At 40.7% G+C, this 20,566-nt stretch overlaps 1 protein-coding gene across 10 annotated transcripts in view; it reads right to left on the bottom strand.

Moving 5' to 3' along the window:
• ADGRB2 (adhesion G protein-coupled receptor B2) overlaps positions 1 to 20,566 on the bottom strand; it is a 603,867-nt gene that overhangs the window by 62,920 nt on the left and 520,381 nt on the right. For all 10 annotated transcript variants that reach the window (XM_089673848.1, XM_089673852.1, XM_089673850.1 and 7 more), the window contains 5 exons: positions 19,138 to 19,246; positions 10,973 to 11,119; positions 8,402 to 8,580; positions 7,693 to 7,736; positions 1,082 to 1,208 (listed from right to left, as the gene is read on the bottom strand). In XM_089673848.1, the coding sequence (XP_089529974.1) occupies positions 1,082 to 1,208; positions 7,693 to 7,736; positions 8,402 to 8,580; positions 10,973 to 11,119; positions 19,138 to 19,246 (606 nt within the window). The remainder of the gene's footprint in view (positions 1 to 1,081; positions 1,209 to 7,692; positions 7,737 to 8,401; positions 8,581 to 10,972; positions 11,120 to 19,137; positions 19,247 to 20,566) is intronic.

Here is a 20,566-nt window from a genome sequence, read left to right as displayed (position 1 = left end):
TTCCTAAAAAGTTTCATTACTTAACCTAAGTATGCATGCTTATATTTTACAAAAATAGCTTTAGAAATACAAAAAATACATAAAAACATAAAAAGCCACCAATGTAAATGTATTATGGCCCTTACCTGAATCCTCAGATGTGTTTAAATACTAGTTTACTCGTTATCATTAAAAACCAGAAGGTTCATATTTTGCTATGGACTGCCATTGATTCTAATCTCTGGATTTACATCATGGACCCAACAGGAAGTCATGTGACCCACTTACAAGTATCACATTTGTTGGGTTGTCAGGCTGATAACCATTGTTCCTGACAGCAATGACAAGATCAGGAAGGTGCGAGCAAAAGCATATATGGCATACAGAATTGGGAAATATACTGTAAATTTACAATTTTGCCAGCAACCAATCTACAGTGTAAATATGCAGTCCCTTTAACGGGGTTTCATTCCAGAAAACAATGTAGGATCTTCATTCATACAGTCATTTTTTAAGAGTGATTACATTACGTGATGTACAACATGCCCAATTTAAATACAGCCTTCACAACAATCTAAAAAAGGATAAAGTATTCCTGAAATATTCACTTATGTGAAGCTAAGATAGTCATATGAAAGTGCCAAACGACAAGCCTGGTGAGTTACATGTAACTCTTTAATTATAGGTGAAGTCTGATGGCTAGATTTAGCTGCTGCTTTATTCTGTCTCAAATGTAAAACTACCCTACCATGACTTCAAGCTTGGAACCCCCTTGAGAGTGGGTCTTCCTCCCAATGGCCATGCTAGGTATATAAATATGGGAACGTAATCCCAAAGATTTCTCAACCTAAGAAAAAAACATTAATTGATTTAACTATCTGACTCTTTAAGCATACCTGAATGTATGAACAACCTCACACAAGAAAACCACGCACAGGAAGTCATATTTGGCAACAACATCTATACATCTGCTGCCTAATAGAAAGAACTCTGGCAAAGCAAGGCCTGAAAAACTCTAGTCTTGTGTATGGCTGCAGACAGCATCTAATATAGTCAGTTACAATCTGGCCTGTGTAATCAATGTAAGCTTTGCCACACTTACCATTTCCTTGGGTAGTTGCGCCAAAACAGCAAAGGTGGAGAGCTGGTCGCAAAGGCATTTGGTATGAGATGGGTGGGTTGGCAGTGTCTGGCAGCTGTCGGTGTCCCAGCTCCCACTGGATGCATCACTGGGGATCACAAGCACAAAAATGAAGGCACAAAGTGCACATTGTAAAGCAGAATTGGCAGTAATAACATATTGGAGAGCAAAAAGAAAAGGCTACTAGGAATGCTCAGCATATGCAGAGCAAGCTCAGCCAGCCTGCATCTCCTGGCTGGGATCTTGACTATGTGTGCATGTGTATGTATGTGTGTGTGTGGGAGAAACCCAGTGAGAAAAGTGAGGCAGAGAGCGAAGGAGTGTGGGGGAGACACAGAAAGACAAAATGAGGGGGAGAAACAATAGAGAAGACGATAAGGAAGAGGTAAACAAGCGGAAGGCGTAAAGGGGTTTGAAATATGACGAAGAATATTTGCAATGTTGCGTGTAAAGATAGTATTTTGTAAAATGTACAATACAAAGGCAGGCAGGATTATTGGGAAACACTAGCTGAAAGGAAAAGTGGCATTGAATCAGTGAGCAAAGACTAAGACATAGTGAGCATAAGCAATACAGGAGAGATGGAGCTATGCCGCAAGGCATTATTCACAAGGGATTATAGATGAAGAAGAGGAGATGAGAGAAAGAAAAGCAAGTGGAGAAAAGAGCAGAGAAAGAATAAAAGAGAGAGCAACTGTCACACAGTGCAAATGATTAGCAGCCTGTAGGTTTAAAGGGGTTTTCTGTGGTTTCATCTAACATTATGACAGTTTTCACTCCTTCTCTCTGTGCTGGGCCGTCATGTATCCTGCAATCCCCCCTTAAGCCACAATCACTATAGCAAAACGTGATTAGTTCAATCCGTCTTCCCCAGGTGAAAGGTTCCATTTACATTCACAGGTAAAAAGCTGTAATGTCTAAGGTACAGAGTATACTAGAACAGCCAGTTTCATTCAATGCATGTTGTAGCCAGGACAACATTTACTGAATTGTATCTTTAACACTAGCATCGCCTAGGTTCTGAGAAACTGAGCCCCAAGATCTTTTTTGCATTCTCACATGCTATATTAGGGACTCTTGTCAGAAAGCTGTCAGCTGCTTATACGACGAGAGGAAATGCAACACAGGCATACATCACTAGACCTCTCACCAGTCATCAACGTTACTCTGGCAACCATAGCAGATGGAATGTTATAATAAAACATGGACATGGCAAGGATAAGGACTTAGAAAGGATTCTTACACTACCACTCACACACACCCACACACACGTACACACCTCTGCTCACAGACAGAGGGAAACAACATACACCTACCAAGCACATCATTTGGAGGACATATCTGCTTTAGATATGTACACTTAAAGGTATATATACACTATATTGCCAAAAGTATTGGGACGCCTGCCTTTACATGCACATGAACTTTAATGGCATCCCAGTCTTAGTCCATAGGGTTCAATATTGAGTTGGCCCACTCTTTGCAGCTATAACAGCTTCAACTCTTCTGGGAAGACTGTCCATAAGGTTTAAGAGTGTGTCAATGGGAATGTTTGACCATTCATCCTGAAGTGCATTTGTGAGGTCAGGCACTGATGTCAGACGAGAAGGCCTGGCTTGCAGTCTCCACTCTAATTCATCCCAAAGGTGTTCTTTTGGGTTGAGGTCAGGATTCTGTGCAGGCCAGACAAGTTCTTCCAACCAAACTCGCTCATCCATGTCTTTATGGACCTTCCTTTGTGCACTGGTGCCCAGTCATGTTGGAACAGGAAGGGGCCATCCCCAAACTGTTCCTACAAAGCTGGGAGCATGAAATTGTCTGAAATGTTTTGGTTTTTTGATGCCTTAAAAGTTCCCTTCACTGGAACTAAAGGGCCAAGCCCAACTTCTGAAAAACAACCCCACACCATAATCCCCCCTCCACCAAACTTTACACTTGGCACAATGCAGTCAGGCAAGTACCGTTCTCCTGGCAACCGACAAATCTAGACACGTCCGTCGAATTGCCAGGCATAGAAGCATAACTTGTCACTCCAGAGAACACGTCTCCACAGATCTAGAGTCCAGTGATGGTGTGCTTTACACTTCTGCATCCGATGCTTTGCATTGTACTTGGTGATGTAAGACTATGATGCAGCTGCTTAGCCATGGAAACCCCATTCATGGAGCTCTCTACGCATTGTTGTTGTGCTCATCTGAAGGCCACATGAAGTTTGGAGTTCTTCAGCTATTGACTTTGCAGACAGTTGTCGACTTCTGTGCACTGTGCACTTCAGCATGCATTGACCCCGCTCTGTCATTTTACGTGGCCTGGCACTTCGTGGCTGAGTTGCTGTTGTTTCCAGTTACTTCCACTTTGTTATAATACCACTAACAGTTGACTGTGGAATATTTAGTAGCAAGGAAATTTCATGGATGGACTTATTACACAGGTGGCAACCTGTCAAAGCATCGGTTGCAGTAGTGTGAAGCACACCACCACTGGACTCTAGAGCAGTGGAGATGTGTTCTCTGGAGTGACAAATCACACTTCGATGTCTGGCAATCCGATGGACATGTCTGGGTATGACGGTTGCCAGGAGAATTTTACTTGCCTGACTGCATTGTGCCAAGTGTAAAGTTTGGTGGAGGGGAGATTATGGTGTGGGGTTGTTTTCCAGAGGTCCATAAAGACAAGGATGAGCGAGTTTGGTTGGAGGAACTTGTCTTGCCTGCACAGAATGTTGACCTCCACCCCATAGAACACCTTTGGGATGAATTAAAGTAGAGACTGAAAACCAGGCCTTCTCATCTGACATCAGTGTCTGACCTCACAAATGCACTTCAGGAAGAATGATCGAATATTCCCATAGACACACTTCTATACCTTGTGGACAGCCTTCCCAGAAGAGTTGAATCTGTTATAGCTGCAAAGGGTGGGCCAACTCAATATTGAACCCTACGGACTAAGACTGGAATGCCATTAAAGTTCATGTGTGTCTAAAGCAGCGGTTCTCAACCTGGGGGTCGCGACCCCTTTGGGGGTCGAACGACGCTTCCACAGGGGTCGCCTAAGACCATCGGAAAACACATATTTCCGATGGTCTTAGGAACCGAGACACCGCTCCTCGCCGCCGCCGCCGCCATCTCCAGGTGTGGGCGGGATGACATGCCGCCCCTGTCATCTGGACACACCTCGAGATCAATCCTCGCCTGTGATTGGCCGCCGGCACTGTAGCTCAGGAGAGGCACACAGGCGGCCAATCACCGGCAAAGAGGTGGAGCTTGGAGAGGAGGAGCCGAGCGGCACCTCGAAGATCGAGCGAGTGAAGAGGAGGAGAGCGGCCGGAGAAGGAAGACATCTGACAGGTAAGTGTTGGTACCATGGGAGAGGGAGGGAGTGAGCGAGCCCAGGCTGGAGCAGGGGTCTGCAAGGTAAGTATCATTGGTGTCAGTGGGAATAGTGCCCCATCATTGGTGTCACTAATACCAATGATGGGGCACTATTCCTCCCACTGACACCAACGATGGGACACTATTCCTCCCATTGACACCAATGATGGGGCACTATTTCTCACACTGACACCAACGATGGGACACTATTCCCCCCACTGACACCAACGATGAGGCACGATTCCTCCCCCAAATGACACCAACGATGGGGCACGATTCCTCCCCCCACTGACACCAACGATGGGGCACAATTCCTCCCCCCACTGACACCAAGGATGGGGCACAATTCCTCCCCCCACTGACACCAAGGATGGGGCAGTATTCCTCCCCCCACTGACACCAAGGATGGGGCACTATTCCTCCCCCCACTGACACCAAGGATGGGGCACTATTCCTCCCCCCACTGACACCAAGGATGGGGCACTATTCCTCCCCCCACTGACACCAAGGATGGGGCACTATTCCTCCCCCCACTGACACCAAGGATGGGGCACTATTCCTCCCCCCACTTATACCAATGATGGGGCACTATTCCTCCCACTGATACCAATGATGGGACACTATTCCCCCGCACTGATACCAATGATGGGACACTATTCCCCCGCACTGATACCAATGATGGGGCACTATTCCTCCCACTGATACCAATGAAGGGGCACTATTCCTCCCACTGACACCAATGATGGGGCACTATTCCTCCCACTGATACCAATGATGGGACACTATTCCCCCCCACTGATACCAATGATGGGGCACTATTCCTCCCACTGACACCAATGATGGGGCACTATTCCTCCCACTGATACCAATGATGGGACACTATTCCTCCCACTGATACCAATGATGGGACACTATTCCTCCCACTGACACCAATGATGGGACACTATTCCTCACACTGACACCAATGATGGGGCACTATTCCTCCCACTGATACCAATGACGGGGCACTATTCCTCCCACTGACACCAATGACGGGGCACTATTCCTCCCACTGACACCAATGACGGGGCACTATTCCTCCCACTGACATCAATGACGGGGCACTATTCCTCCCACTGACACCAATGAAGGGGGCACTATTCCTCCCACTGACACCAATGACGGGGCACTATTCCTCCCACTGATACCAATGATGGGGCACTATTCCTCCCACTGACACCAATGACGTGGCACTATTCCTCCTACTGCAAAATTACAGTTATGAAGTAGCAACGAAAATAATTTTATGGTTGGGGGTCACCACAACATGAGGAACTGTATTAAGGGGTCGCGGCGTTAGAAAGGTTGAGAACCACTGGTCTAAAGGAAGGCGTCCCAATACTTTTAGAAATATAGTGTATGTATAATAAAGCCCAAAGCCTAGTGAAACTAAGCAACCAATTGCAATTCATATTTTCTCTGGAAAAGTGATTTGGTGTTCCTTTTAGCTGCCAAATGTAATCATTACGAATGAGCTGGAATCATTCTGGTTATAGTCTGTGGTAATAATTTAATATCTAAGCAGATGCCTGATGTACATTTCTTATACAATTCACATAAATGTATAACATATTCAGAAGCTAATACATGGCCTTAAACAGTTTACTTTTAATCCAAAGGTTCAAAAAACACATACATAAATACATTGACAATTTTAGTGTTTATGTTTGTTTGTTTTTTCAGTTTGCTTTCTCAACAGCTGTACCATATATTATAATAGCAATATAGCAATAGCAATAATCCCATGATTGTCTCTCTGCATATTTATATACTAAGTAACCATATCTTAAATAGTTATATAGTGGGGTTGGGAAATGTGTTAGCCAGGCAGGTTGGTTCTTCATTTATTTTTTTTAAATGGTAACCCATTAGTGTTATACACCTGGAAGGCCTTTTCTATAAAGTGGTCCAGCAAAAGCACAAGCCAATTAGCACCTAATAGTTATACTTAATTAGCTTTTTGTGCTGACAAGACATGAAACCTCAGATCTAGTCTGGTCATAACCACCTGGATATGAGAAAAAAAGATATACTTGCAGTTTTATTCTGCAAGGTAAAGAGTAATGCAAGTGCAAAACAATCACAATTCATCTTTTAACAACACCGCTTCAGTAAACTGAAACCTGACTGGTTGGTTTGGGTCATTTCCATATCACCATTTATTTCTATGCTGCTTTGTTGAGTTCATTATATAAGTACCAGAGATATAGACAATATCTGTGCGGTATATCAGCGTAATTCTCTTTATAGAATAATGTGCACAATCTTTACCATGCCTTTTTCATTGATGCAAATTGCATCTACTTAAACATCTGAAGATTGTGAGGACTATCAGCTGTAAGAAGTACCTATGAACTGCATTTAGGCAAAACTTCAGTGTCAAATATAACCCCCAATACACACCCACACTGCACGTTGTACTTTACACTGTTTCACTGAACGAGTCTGAAGAAGTCAGGCAGGCATGTTAACTATGCCCTTTCTTACATCATAACTCTAAAATAGTGCTGCAGAACATACATATTATAATTAAATACTTGGCTTGCATAGAGGCTTGCAAAAATATGTATCTGGGTTTCAGCACTTTTCAAATTTGGACAGCTCCCTGTCTCCACAATGAAACCCTTGCAAAGTCTTTCAGCACCATTCCTTCCTGCACCTACTTATGTCAATCTTCTGCAGAGGAGGAATAAAAGTCTGAATAATAACGGCTATTACTGCATTAACAGCAATTTTCTTTTAATTAAATTATGTATTAAAAAAGAACATGTTAGCTGTGGTCACACTGAGAATAGCTCTGTAGCAAGCTCTCCAGCACTGTAATGGTGACAAAGAATACAAAATGATGGTGGAATTAGATCTTTCTGCCAAGGCCACCAACAAGTTTTTATTTTCTCTTGGAATACACAGTCCTTTTGCTAACAGCTATATGGCTTCACAAATGTAGTCTTTGACACTGACTGTAAATTAAGCATAGGTATTGTGAGCATTCCACTGCTATAGACAGCTTTTCAATTCAGTGGGATATGATGAGCTCTAATTTCACGAATCTACCTAGAAATTGGATAATTAGAATGTTTAGGTTATAAGAAAGGAAGGAAATTGGATATATTTTTTCCCAGTGTTTGGTAATATAATATAACACAAACAAGAATAACCAACCTTTTGGAATAATCCCATACCGCACACTGGGGGCTTGAAGTACCCTGTTAAACAAGAAGACACTTTGTGATAATATTAATAGAAGATTAAACCTTTGTATCTGGCTAGAAGTTTAAATAGCATATATTATCTCAAAAAACATTGTATTGTCTTTTAATGCATTGCCATAAACTTGCTAAGTTATTTTGTCCCTATTATGGTGGTTAAACTACAATTACATACTGTACATGTAAAATTAAATGTTCACAAAGACATGTTATTCCATAAGGTTACATCTCCTACATGGTAACATGCAAAATTGAATATTTGATTTTAGGCTCAGTATGCATCTCAAAAGTATAGGCACAGTAGGCATTTCAAAAGTATAAGCATACACAAAGAAAACATGTATTGAATACTGCATAGAATACTAAAGAGCATATATCTCTGCTGGCCAAAGAGGGCCATGTCTTTCTTTTAATGCTCAGAAAAGACATTTCTTGCAATTCTTGCTTAGTCATCAAAACCAACTTTTGTTCCCTACATTTTTTTTCCCTATGCATGGTGAAAGAATCCAATCTCAATTCTTTGCAGTCTGACTGCGCAATTGAAGTTTGAGACCAACAAATCAATAATGCTTTATAACTGAATTCTTGAGGCTATGGGTACTAGCTGAATCAAGATAAAAACAAGAACTAGTGAAAGTGCCTGAACTTCTTATGCTACTTACATTGATTATATGTGATAATTCCACCACCACTTGCTGGTCTGGAGGTTTGGTTAGAGGCCGAATGGTGACAGTCAAAACCTTTGAACTGACAGCTAGTGAATTCCCTGGAGGAGGCAAGATGAGCCCAAGAGTGCGGTATAGAACTGCACCTATGACAAAATATGTTGACTCCTCTGTTTCTGTTTCCAAAGAAAAAAGAACAGCATAGTAGACAATTAAAAAAAACAAAAGTAGAGTTGTGTGCATAGGAGCATAGTTTGTTCCTTGTTTTATATTCTCATTGCAGGTCTTAGAATGAAAGTCAAAGATTGATTTGTTGCTACTTCCATTTGCTTACAGTTTTCAGGAATCAGGTTTTCCTGTTTTAAAGCGCTTTGTTTCACTTTGTTTCAGCCCACACAGTGGTAAAATAGTCCTTGAGGTAGGTCATCCATATGAAGCAGCCATTTAAAAGTTGAATCTTAGCTACACATCTATTCTAAATACAGGCAATCACAAATGTTTAAAAATAGCATAACAAGAATCCCTTAAATAAATGAGTCTGATGCCTGATGCTCCAGCTATCAAACAGCTGTGTTCTTTGAAATAATGTTCCCCAAAAAACCTTCTTTCCTTCTTGATTAAAAGTGTAAATACAGAGCTCAGATTGTGACTTCCCCCCAGTTTATGCTGTCATGATCTGCCCACAGACTAAATTTTTTGGACTTGTGCGAGTAGAACATTAGATCATTTTAACTCAGATTGCTTGCATCTGCACAGTGTGTTAGTGCGCAGGATCCCAACAGGCTATAAATATCATCCGGTCGTGGGCAGGTTGTGGCAGCGTGAACTGAGGAAAGTCTTAATATGAGGTCCATAGTCACATTTAAACATGAGGATGGCAGGGGGAGTCATGATTTTTTTCTTAAGAAAAGTTATCCTTTAAAATTACTAATTTGAGCAATATTTGCTTCTTCATCCTATATAACCATACCCAAGAAGCATTTTACACTAATTCATCAATGTTGTGCTGAATGACTTCCTCAACTTTCATAAGGGCTAACTTGGAGCATGAACACTCATTCTTGAAGGTTTCTAAGCTTTAACTACGTACATGCATACATCTCCATGGCTGTAGAAACTTATTTCCAAGCATAAATCTAATTTATCTATAAAACGAGATGAAAAATATTGGTCATTATAATTATTAATTAAATAATGTTTAATTTTTATTTTTTACTAATACATCTTAGAAGGTTTGTGTGCTTGTACTCAAAAAGTAAATAAATGATTGCAGATATTTGAATTCCAGAGATTATCTAAAGGAGGGGTGTCAAACTGGTGTCCCTCCAGCTGTTGCCAAACTACAAGTCCCATGAGGCATTGCAAGGCTGACAGCTACAAGCATGACTCCTAAAGGCAGAGGCATGATGGGACTTATAGTTTTACAACAGCTGGAGGGATGCCAGTTTGACGCCCCTGATCTAAAGTAATTAATCTGAGCCTGCGAAAATATTTGTCCTGAAAGTAAACTTGTGTTTTACAAATGCAGGGTAAATCAACAGGTTCACGTTAACTTAGTTCTACTCAGAAGCATATGCTTACCATTTTTTTCAACCCCTGCCTCTCTGTTTTATTCACTGTACAAATTGATTTGTTTTAAATATACAGCTCAGCCCAGCCTCTCTCAACCTTTTTAACATGGATTTTGAAAGAACTTTCTAAGCTCAGGGAACTCTTACTAAATTTTGCTAGCTACAGCTCACATTGCAATTGTGTGACAGTCACTGGGAGGATTGCATCTTACATTTGTGGTCATTCAGCATAAACCCCCCCCCCTTCTTACAGATGGCTAAGTAGATCGTTGGTGTCAGTGGTTACTTATCTGAGAGGCAGGAATTGCCCATCGCTCAAGGAACCCATGGCAACCTCTGAAGGAATCATAGAATTCCATGGAACCTTTGTTGAGAAAAGCTGCCCTGGTTTGTAACAATGAGGGATCAGAGGTTGGGGGGTAAGAGTTTAGAATTCATTGTCTTCATGCTTATTCCAGATTTGTGACTCATACTTTGTTGTGAAGACAGGATCAGGTTAGCAGGTTAAAAAAAGTCAACAAAGGTAATTTTTATATTTCTATCCACACATGTTCAGTATAAAAATACATTTACTGTAATTAGTACATTTTTTTCTTTACTCTAAAGCAGCAAAGTGAACTGCCTATTTCAGCTATTCTCAACCAGGATTCCTAGATGGCTAGGGGTTTATTGAGCTGTTGCTAACTGACCTCACATGTGGTGGTGCCTGGATAGTTTTAGGTCCAACACCACTTGGCGGAGCCAGTGGCATGACTCTAAGGATTGTGTTCTGATCACCAGTATAAGGGGGGGGGGGGCAATCTTCCTATTGACCACCACTAATGTAAGGGACATTTACCCAATGACCACCAATGGACTAAACTTAGCAAGGGTTCCCTGAGACCTGAAAATTATTGCAAGGGCTCCTTTAGGGTGAAAAGTTTGAGAAAGGCTGTCCTATTCCTTGTACACATTCAACCATGGAAGGATTTCTGGGAAGAATATTCCTGATGCTCACCTGCATTAGGCAAAGTCAGGACCTCCTTTGGAATGAAAAGTTTATCTTCAGAGTTTCTAGCCCAGTCATTCATACCTCTTCGTCCTTTCATTGGGAAGTTTATATCGCTGGATACAGCAGAGACAGGTTCTCTTTGGATGCTAATAACTGCCAGACACACAGCAGATGAGCAATGGTCACATAGATTCTGTTTCTGATGTGTATATTACAGCATTTTAAAATTAGAACACCTGATCAAAGGTTTTACAAGGAGGCCCTCAAACTTTGTTAGATCATGGGACACATTGAAAAAGAAGTGGTAGTGAGTAGCATTATGAATAAGAAAAAGCGTAGCATGGTTAATAATTATGGTAAACAACTTTGTATGGTCCAGCTCCTCCTGCTATTCTATCCATAATATAAAATAATAATGGTACTCGTGATGGTTACAGCCGGTGTGCAGGAATATAAAACTGAACTCCAGGCAAACTGCTAAATACACAAATGAAATGCATATACTGTATGGGAGCTGTTTTCCATTCCTTGTCTGTTCATGGAGTTCTGAGACTGAAACAGCCCTACCACATTACATTATGTTATATAGACTGTAAAAAGGATACACTGCTGTCCCCCTCTTTTCCCCTCACTGGACAGTAAAGGAACAGGAAGGCCTAGATCACACTGGCATTGAAAGCAGGCATTTGACTGGTGTTTATAAGTGCTGTTCACATTATTAAAACGTAAAGTAAAGTGAAACCTCATGTCGAGTCAAGAGACGTTTGAAGCCTTTCAACGCCTGCCATTTAAGTCTTTGGTGACACTTAAAGCACTGGCAGGCATTTGCAGGTCACTTGCAGTGCGTTTGCAGAGCATTAATAACATTACAGTTTATTTAGTTTGTGGTGTGGTTTTAATGCTTGTCAAATGCTTATAAAAGCTTAAAAAATGCATTTGGGGAGTTTTTTTAACGTTTGTAAAAAAACGATCTAATGCCCATACTAAAGCTCATTAACGTCTGTCTAACACCTATAATAAAGATATAGGAGTGTTTGGTAAGAGTTAGAAATTTAGCCAAGTGTGATCAAGACCTAAGAGGCTAATCTCTCTGCTGAAAAATGTACTATCTATCCAGCGCCATGAAAGGGTCAATACCAGGGAGAGGCCATGGGATCAGGTGTGTGAATGACCTATGGATAAAATCCCGGAGATGCCACCCTCCTCAGATGGGGAGATCAACAAACTGGAAGAAAGCAAACAGGTGGCGCAAACACCTAGTGCATTATCCAAGGTTTACTAAAAAGTATAAAAAGTAAAAAAATTTACTCACAAACTAAGCGCATATATAAAGCCTGTACGACCACAAAGAGGGCCAAAATGATTGTCCAACTGCTGGTATGGTCGGCCTGCTGATGCGTTTCGGGGACGAGTCCCTTTCCGGTTATGACCGTTTATAGCTCTGAGGAAAGGGACATGTCCCCGAAACGTATCAGAAGGCCGACCATACCAGCAGTCGGATACTCTGTCATCATTTCAGCCATCTATGTGGTCTTACAGCCTTTATATATGCACTTAGTTTGTAAATATGTTTTTTGTCCTTTTATAGTTTTTAACCACTTGGCAACCGTGCTATAGCCGAATGACGGCTACAGCGCGGTTGTCCAGTTCTGGGAGGGCGTCATATGACGCGTCCCAGAACACGCACTCCCGCGTGCCCCCTGTGCATCCGGCGATCTCCGTGATCACTGTGTCCTACGGACACAGCTGATCGTGTGATGTGGTGAAAGACCAATCGCAGCGGCCTTTTATCACTTGATCCAATGACACAGCAGATCACCAGGTAAATACGCTGTCACAGTGTGAGGAAAGTATTGCTGATAACCGGCAATTGTCAGTTGATCAGTGCCCTGATGATCGGTGCCCATCAGTGCCATCCACCTGTGCCCATCAGTGCCACCCAACTGTGCCTATCAGTGCCCTGCAGTGCCACCCACCTGTGCCCAGCAGTGCCTAGCATTGCCATCCAGCAGTGCCTAGCAGTGCCACCCACCTGTGCACAGCAGTGCCCCCCATCAATGCCACCCGTCAATGCTGCCCAGCACTGCCCAGTAGTGCCACCAGTCAGTGCCCATCAGTGCCATAAGTCAGTGCCACCCATCAATACCCATCAGAGATGCCCATCAGTGCCACCTATAAGTTCCCATTAGTGCCGCCTATCAGTGCAACATCATCAGTGCCAGCTCATCAGTTCCACCTACCAGTACCACCTATCCGTGTACCTCACCAGTGCCCATCAGTGCTGCCTATCAGTGCCCATCAGTGCCGCCTATCAGTACAGCCTCATCAATGCACATCAGTGAAGGAGAAAGTACTTGTTTACAAAATTGTTTGATAGAAACAAAGAAAAACTTTTTTTTTTTTAATTTTTTGCTTTTTTTTTGTTTATAGCGCAAAAAATAAAACAACCAGTGGTGATTCAATACCACCAAAAGAATGCTCTATTTGTGTGAAAAAAAGATAAAAATTTCATATGGGTACACTGTTACATAACCACACAATTGTCATTCAAAGTGCAACAGCACTGAAAGCTGAAACTTGTCCTGGGCAGGAAGGGGGTAGAAGTGCCCGGTAGGCAAGTGGTTAATAAACCCTGGATAATGCGCAAGGTGTTTGTGCCACCTAATCTCTCTGCTCACTTTCTTCTCTCCTCCTGTCAGCATTGCCAGCACATTTACATGCAGTACACCCGACCAGCTCTCAGTCCTGCTCCTCTCTTTTTCAGTCTGAGTGCTGCTGTATAGGACATGGCAATAGGTACTTACTTTAGTTGCAGTTAAAAATGCATCTGATGATTTGCTAATGTATACAGAACTGCATTTATGTGCATCTTTACATCTGCCTGGAGCTCAGCTTTAAGTGTAGATCGTTCACCAACAGAGTACATATGAGCAATAAGAAACAATACGATGAATTAACACTCCAGTATCTACCAAAGACTGAAATATTGGTGTTTGGTGGTCTGGACCTCTAAACAACCCCTGAAGCCCACAAGCAAATAAAGTTGCATACTGTATTTGTCAAAAAGCCACTGATGAGGAGCACTGATGCAACACATCATTCCCACCGCAATGCAAATCTTTTAGTGTATTAACTTAGAGGCCCCATTCATTTTGCTTACATTACACACACAGTATACAGTACAGTATTATTAATGAAGTTGTTTCCCAGATTCAGAATACGGAACACTCAACACACTGTAAGAATATGCTATATGCATGCCTACATGGATTTAAAGGAACTATTGCTTCTCAAGAAACCATAGCCTGGGTTCACATATCTGTGGGTTAGTATGTAGTGCGATTTTAAAGGCTGGTGTGGTGCGATTTCGTTCATGTGGTACAGATGCAATTTCGATGCAATTTGTTAAAATGTATCATCACATTGGAAATCGCCCATGCACCCCACGGAAAATTGCACAGGACCCTTGTTAAAATTTGCCTGCATGTATGTGAACAGGCTCCACAGAAAAGTGTTTTATTTTACATGTCAGGCTTAAAGTTGAAGTTTAATCTTCTTATATTTTGCCCTCTGTGGTTCTTCATTTCTCCCCTCATTAACATGCTGGTTAAATTTTTAAATAAAACCTTTCTGTTTTATTTCATACCTCATTTAAGGCCCAGTGATGTCATCACTGGGTCTAAGTGTTTCTCTATAAGCAGTCCTGATATCAGCCTCGAGAAGAGGGCATTCCAAGGTAGATAACATTTGCATACAGGGTGGCCTACCCATATAGAAGAAAAATATATTTGACATCTATTTTAAATATAGTCTTCATAAAATATATTGCCATATATTTGAAATACTACAATTTTGGCCATATTTAATATAATTCAAAATATATTTAAAAAAATAAATATATATATATATATATATATATATATATATATATATATATATATATATATATATACACACTGCATGTTGAAATGAGTTTTTATTACAAAATATATGAATAATTGTTTTAAAAGTACATTTAAATATACTGTATGTCTTTAAAAATACAAATCTACATTTTTGGAATGCATTTACAAATATATGTAAAAATATATGGTAATATTAGTTTTTTATATGTTAAAAAAAATCGGAAGAATATAATTTTTAAAAATATATTTTTTAAAATATATATTTTTAAAATATATTCTTCAGATTTTTTTCAGCGTATAAAAAAGTCATTTAAACATATATATTGTTACATATATTTGTAAATGTATTCCAAAAATGTAGATTTGTATTTTTCAAGACATACAGTATATTTGAAATGTATTTTTAAAAAATGTTTTAATATACATGTATTTTGTAATAAAAATGCATTTTAACATATAATATATTGTTACATATATCTGTAAATGCATTCCAAAAATGTAGATTTGGATTTTGTAATAAAAACACATTTCAACATGCAATATATATATATATATATATATATATATATATTTATTTATTGAAATATATTTTGAAATATATTGAATATGGCCAAAATTGTAGTATTTCAAATATATGGCAATATATTTGGGAAGAGTATTTTTAAAATATATTTCAAATCTATTTTTCTTCCATGTGGGTAGGTAATGCTCACATGTGATGCCAAGCCTTCATGACTGAGAGAACTCAAATCCAATGAATGAAAGGGGTGGGACAGTAAAGCTGGGGAAGAAGACGCTAGATGATGTTTGATGTCCTCCAGCTCGGAAATGAGACAGGCTCTGTCTGAGTTGCTGTTGCTTCAATGCACACTGTGAGATGATCATGGTGTTCAGTGAAATCAGAGTAAGCAATTTCAATACAGACGAGGAATCTGTACAACTGTGCAAGGCTAATGGAAATGCTGGAGTTTAGCTTTAGACTTCCCCTGTATGATAATTTACTTTTTATTTTCTGCTTCCCCCGTAAACCCACTCCTATATATGTCATTTGTGAAAAGTTAAAACAATTTTCTTAATTACCACTTTAATTTTAAAGTCACAAAATTGCACAGTAGAGGAACAACTTCACTTTTACTGATGTTATTTTTTAAATCTACTCCATCCCAATGAGCAGCAGCCACCTACCTAAATTTGTATCTTCAGCCTTGCTTCTGAAATCTCCACTGTCTTGCCCTTCCCTGGGACACACACAGGCTTTGCAGAAAAATGTCCCAGCTGAGTCCAGCTCCTAATGCACATGTGCACTGCTACTTTTATCCATTCCTATGTCTTATCAGTACTCATGGTGGCTCCAAGCCATCCAGAGGAGTACAGCTCCAGCCATAGAACTGAATAAGGTGATTGGCATTCATGAGCATGTAATAGCTAGATATGGCTAGGACTTTTTTCTGCAAAGGCTGTCTGGCACAGGGCAGGGCTGCACAAGAAAGATATTGGGTACAGGGCTAAAGCATAGTAATTTGCTAGGTTGCTGCCATTCAGGGGGGAAAATTTATTCAACTTCAATCTATTATAAACTCTAGTAGTTTTGGTCCAAAGCTATGCAACACCCCACCACCTCTCCCAACAAAGAATTCTGCCCAAAACTGCCTCCCACAGGGGAATAAATCCTTTTTTACCCTAAAAGGCAGTCAGCTTAGTTATCTAGATCAGTGTTTTTCAACCTTTTTTGTGCAAAGGCACACTTTTTTCATGAAAAAAATCACGAGGCACACCACCATTAGAAAATGTTAAAAAAATTTACCTCTGTGCCTATATTGACTATATATAAAGTAATTCTCTTGAATAGGAATCAAACACAAAGAAATTATTTTATAATTACTTTATTATGAAATAATAAAGTATTTTATAATTGGACCCGGGGGCCGGACCAAGAGTAGATGAATGATGTGTATGTGTCATCCATAGTAAGTATAGTAATATTCCCCCATAGTAAGCATAGTAATTAATCCCCCATATAGTAATTCATCCACCATAGTAATTCATCCCCCATAGTAATTCATCCCCCATAGTAATTCATCCCCCATATAGTAATTCAGCCCCCATATAGTAATTCATCCCCCATATAGTAATTCATCCCCCATATAGTAATTCATCCCCCATATAGTAATTCATCCCCCATAGTAATTCATCCCCCATAGTAATTCATCCCCCATATAGTAATTCATCCCCCATAGTAATTCATCCCCCATAGTAATTCATCTCCCCCATATAGTAATTCATCCCCCATAGTAATTAATCCCCCCATATAGTAATTCATCCCCCATATAGTAATTCATCCCCCATAGTAATACATCCCCCATATAGTAATTCATCCCCCATAGTAATTCATCCCCCATATAGTAATTCATCCCCCATAGTAATTCACCCCCCATATAGTAATTCATCCCCCATATAGTAATTCATCCCCCATAGTAATTCATCCCCCATAGTAATTCATCCCCCCTATAGCAATTCATCCCCCATAGTAATTCATCCCCCATATAGTAATTCATCCCCCATAGTAATTCACCCCCCATATAGTAATTCACCCCCCATATAGTAATTCATCCCCCATATAGTAATTCATCCCCCATAGTAATACATCCCCCATAGTAATTCATCCCCCATATAGTAATTCATCCCCCCTATAGTAATTCATTCCCCATATTAATTCATCCCCCATATTAAGTCCCCAAGCCCCCCCTGTGTCAATTCACTTACCTTTGCGCCGCGCGTTCCTCTCGCCGTTCCGGTGTAGGTCTCCTATGAGGATCTGTCCCCCTCGACGTATCTGCGCATGTGCCAGTTTCAGGCATTAGCAGCCGATCGGCAATCTCCGGCACATGCGCAGATACGTCGAGGGGGACAGATCATCCTGACAGTATCACGCTCCGTGGGCCGGATTAAAAGGTCCGCCGGGCCGTATACGGCCCGCGGGCCGTAGTTTGCCCGTCTATTTGTGAGCCGAGGCAATTTTTCCCACGGCACACCAGACAATATCTCATGGCACACTAGTGTGCCGCGGCACAGTGGTTGAAAAACGCTGATCTAGATCATAATATAACCTGGGTCTAAATACTGCAAAATACTGAAATCTTCACTACTTTTACATGGACTTCTACGTCTAAGTTAAAATATATGGATTCTCGTTTTGAGTGGTCATCAGAGCAGGAGATGAGGGAAAATTCTCCAATGGGGATGCGGGAAAATTCTCCAATGGGGATACCTGCTCTTTTGAAAACTCTCTAAGACTGGGATTCCATTCAGCTCCATGTTATATAATTTCCAGTTGTGCCTCTGGGAGAGAAAGCAAAGGGAAAATTCCCCCCCCCCCAAAAAAAAAAAGTTTTGGCTTGACATATATGGTACATTAATAGCTTTAGCTGAAAACGGCATATATTTTACACCTTCCCTAGTTCCTAATTTCCCCCATCAACATACTAATGTACTATTTAAATTTTTAACTAAAATCTTTCCATTTTCATAACACCTTATTTCAGACCGAATGATGTTATCTCTGTGCTTCTCTATACAATGCATGTAGATCATGACTGGTGAGAAAGAAAATATCACAGCAGTCTGCTTTAGTACTCCTCTCAGGAGCCCTCTGTCCTGATGCATGCAGTGAGATGGCTCTTGGAGAAGACTAATGCAAGTATTAAATTGCCTTGATTGGTTGATGTCAGTCTGGAGGAGTTGGCAATCCTAGGCAAGCTGCCTTTGCATGCATACCAAACGTGAAGTGGAACCTTCTGTGATTAAAACAACTGGAACCCAATGAATGAGGAGGGTGGGACAGTAAAACTGGGGAGAAAGTAGCTGGATTATTTTGGATGTCGTGGAAATGAAGTGGGCTCTATATGACTTGTTGCAGCTTGAGGAGCTCATGGTGTGCAGTGAAATCAGAGTAAGCAATGTCAGTAAAGGAGAGGGGCCTATACATCTGTGCAAGACTGGAGTTTAGCTTAAAAAAAACACATACAGTATACCTAATAGAAGTACAAACAAAGAACAGCAAAAGAAAAAGAATGTGAAAGAAACTGAAACATTTAACAGAATCCTGGATCTTTATACCTTGTAGTATGGGCATACAGCAGATCAGGTAATGGTATATGTTATGATGAGCCCAATGACTTTACTGGCATCCTCTATCTTTTCTGTAGCTATACGCTAGGTCATAAATCAATATTTCTTGGAAAGTAAGAAAAACAAGAAGACTCATACCCAAATTTTCTGTAACAATGATTGAGCTCTGAAAAGGCTTTAAAGCATCCCCGATAAGGTGAATATAATCTTCAAGCACCTTCATTAGAAGTACAGAGCCTGGAGCCACCTGTAAGACAGATGTTGGTTTCCTCAATTGAATAAATCACATCCATTTAAGACAGCCTAATGACTATGTAATGTTTGAGGAGAAACGTGTATTTACAACTCTAAATTTGAATATAAATCTTAAACATTTACGTCCTGATCTTAAACAGTTATTGTCTCAATGGTGTCTTTATGGTTTTATTAAACACAGCATTCACATGACTCTTCAGAGCTTTACTTTAGGAAGCAAGTTTAACGCTGATAACTGAGTTTTAGATCTACATTAGTGGCTTTGGTCACCAACAAATCTCTCGAATAGGAGAGGTCTCCCACTGGAGATACCAGATCTACTGTATAGCATGTACATATTATACCTCTGTTTCCTTAATGCCAAGTGATGTGGTCAACCCCTTCCAACTATATTCTCAGTAGAGATAAATGGAGAGATCTGTGGAGATGTATTATTTATCAACCAAAAAAATTCCAATATGTGCAAATTATTTGGTTTATGTGAAAGTTATAGCGTCTACAAATGGAATTTTTTTTAATACTAGTAATGGCGGTGATCAGCGACTTATAGCGGGACTGCAGGACTGCGGAGGGCATTCTGACACTGGGGGGGAACTGACTAACTTCCACTGACATCCCCAGCAACACTAATACAATGGTCAGTGCAAATAAAAAGCACTTACACTGTGCTAATAACACAGGGCAGGAAGGGGTTAACATCTGGGGCAATTAAAGGGTTAACTGTGTGCTGTGTGTGTTTTTTTCATTATGTGCTGTGTGCTGTCTTACAACGGAGACATGCTGATTTGTATTTCTTTGCTGTGCAGAGAAATACAAAGCAGTATGTCCTTCCTGGCAGGAGAGAGACCTGTGTTGTTTACACACAGGTCTGTCCCTTGTCAGCTTTCCCCGATGATCATCGAGTGCCGGTGGGGAATCACAAGCCGAGACCCGGTGATTGACATCTCCAGCCCGCAATGGCAGCGCAGGTAGGGCAGCGTGTGCATGCGCCCCCTGCCTGGAAATGCAAATCACGTATATATATACACCGCGTTCCAAATTATTATGAAAATTCTATTTAACTGTCACAAAGATTAAATATTTTGTTTTTCAGTTTAACTCATGGATGGCATTGTGTATCAGGGCTCTTTTGATCATTGAAAACAATCTCGGACACCTGTGATAATTAGATTGGCCGGTGAGCCCAATTTAAGGAAAAACTACTAAAGGACGGTGTTCCACAATATTAAGCAGAGCACTATTTTCAAGCAATATGGGGAAGAAAAAGGATCTCTCTGCTGCCGAAAAGAGTGAAATAGTTCAATGCCTTGGA

This window comes from Staurois parvus, unplaced genomic scaffold (genome assembly GCF_062004578.1).
Source record: "Staurois parvus isolate SC_StPar_1 unplaced genomic scaffold, SC_StPar_1.0 ptg000145l, whole genome shotgun sequence".
In the NCBI taxonomy this organism is placed as follows: domain Eukaryota; kingdom Metazoa; phylum Chordata; class Amphibia; order Anura; family Ranidae; genus Staurois; species Staurois parvus.
The sequence above is the reverse complement of the archived record's forward strand: the minus strand, read 5'-3'. Positions and strand labels throughout refer to the sequence as shown.